This window comes from Theobroma umbraticum, unplaced genomic scaffold (assembly GCF_002168275.2).
Source record: "Theobroma umbraticum cultivar Fairchild unplaced genomic scaffold, ASM216827v3 scaffold_30.0, whole genome shotgun sequence".
Lineage (NCBI taxonomy): Eukaryota > Viridiplantae > Streptophyta > Magnoliopsida > Malvales > Malvaceae > Theobroma > Theobroma umbraticum.
In genome coordinates, this window is record NW_018397254.1 from 7,524,332 (window position 1) to 7,525,328 (window position 997).

The 997-nt window shown below is 36.0% G+C and overlaps 1 protein-coding gene across 1 annotated transcript in view; it reads right to left on the bottom strand.

Moving 5' to 3' along the window:
* Nucleotides 1-991, bottom strand: part of LOC110414923 (presequence protease 2, chloroplastic/mitochondrial-like) — a 1,463-nt gene extending 472 nt beyond the window's left edge. The window contains exons 1-3 of the mRNA XM_021426326.2: nucleotides 832-991; nucleotides 586-748; nucleotides 326-506 (exon numbers count right to left, since the gene is read on the bottom strand). Coding sequence (XP_021282001.1) covers nucleotides 326-506; nucleotides 586-748; nucleotides 832-978 — 491 coding nt within the window. The 5' untranslated portion in view covers nucleotides 979-991. The remainder of the gene's footprint in view (nucleotides 1-325; nucleotides 507-585; nucleotides 749-831) is intronic.
* Nucleotides 992-997: the final 6 nt, after the last annotated feature.

Sequence of the window (997 nt, forward strand, 5' to 3'; positions counted from 1 at the left end):
GAAGCAGGACCAAAATGTCAGTCTTCAACATTTATTACTTTCACAAAAGAAAATGAAGAATTCATGGGTAAACTATAAACATCTTTCAACTGAATAGAGAGCCCACTATAGTTTATTAAACAAAATCTGACTGTTTAACAAAAGGAGATGCAGAATACTTAACATGATAAATGATGAGAAACCTGACAACAACTAACACAAATTTCAGTTTTCTCATTCATAATGTCTCCTATGATTTGACTTAAGGAAAAAAATCAAAGAATCTAACAAATAAAGTAAACAAAACATAAGGGAAAGAAAAAAAAAACAGAGGCTTTCTCCATACCTACTGTAACCTTTAGCATCTGGCAGCTGGTATGCATCAACATCACCAATGGTCCCAATAATTGCTTTGGTAAGTGTATCATCATCCATTTCCAATTCCCGCAGAAAGTCCGCAGTTCCATCATATATATCAAGTGTCTTTAATAAGTTGGGATCTCGATAGGATAAGAAGGTGAATACACCTACACGAGAAAATCTGAAGGTAAGATCCTAAAAGTGGGAATAAAAGATGCTTGCTAGCAAATATAGCACTTATTTCACCTGAATGAGTATCAAAGTTACAGAAACCCCCATAAGCTCCGCCACTAACACGCACACGATCCCATAACCATGTGTTACTAATGTGTTTTGAAATAACATAAGCACTCCCATTAAGCTGGTAGCCGCCATCATATAAGTTAGCTGCTTTCCCAACGTAATTTACCTGTAACAGATGGAGGCTTGTAAGTAATTATTCAGATAAATAAAGAAAAAGTGATTGACCACATGAAGAGACAATTTATTCACCTGAGTAGGTATCACAATGGCTTCATTGTTTGAAGGAAGTCGAGCACTCCAATTAGCTCTTTCAACAAGAGAGTTGCTAGGAAGCAAATCAAGGAATTTGCTAACAAGCTTTTCCGTGTTTGAGAGATTTTTCCCATCAGCAGTCATATTTATCAAGCAACCTTCC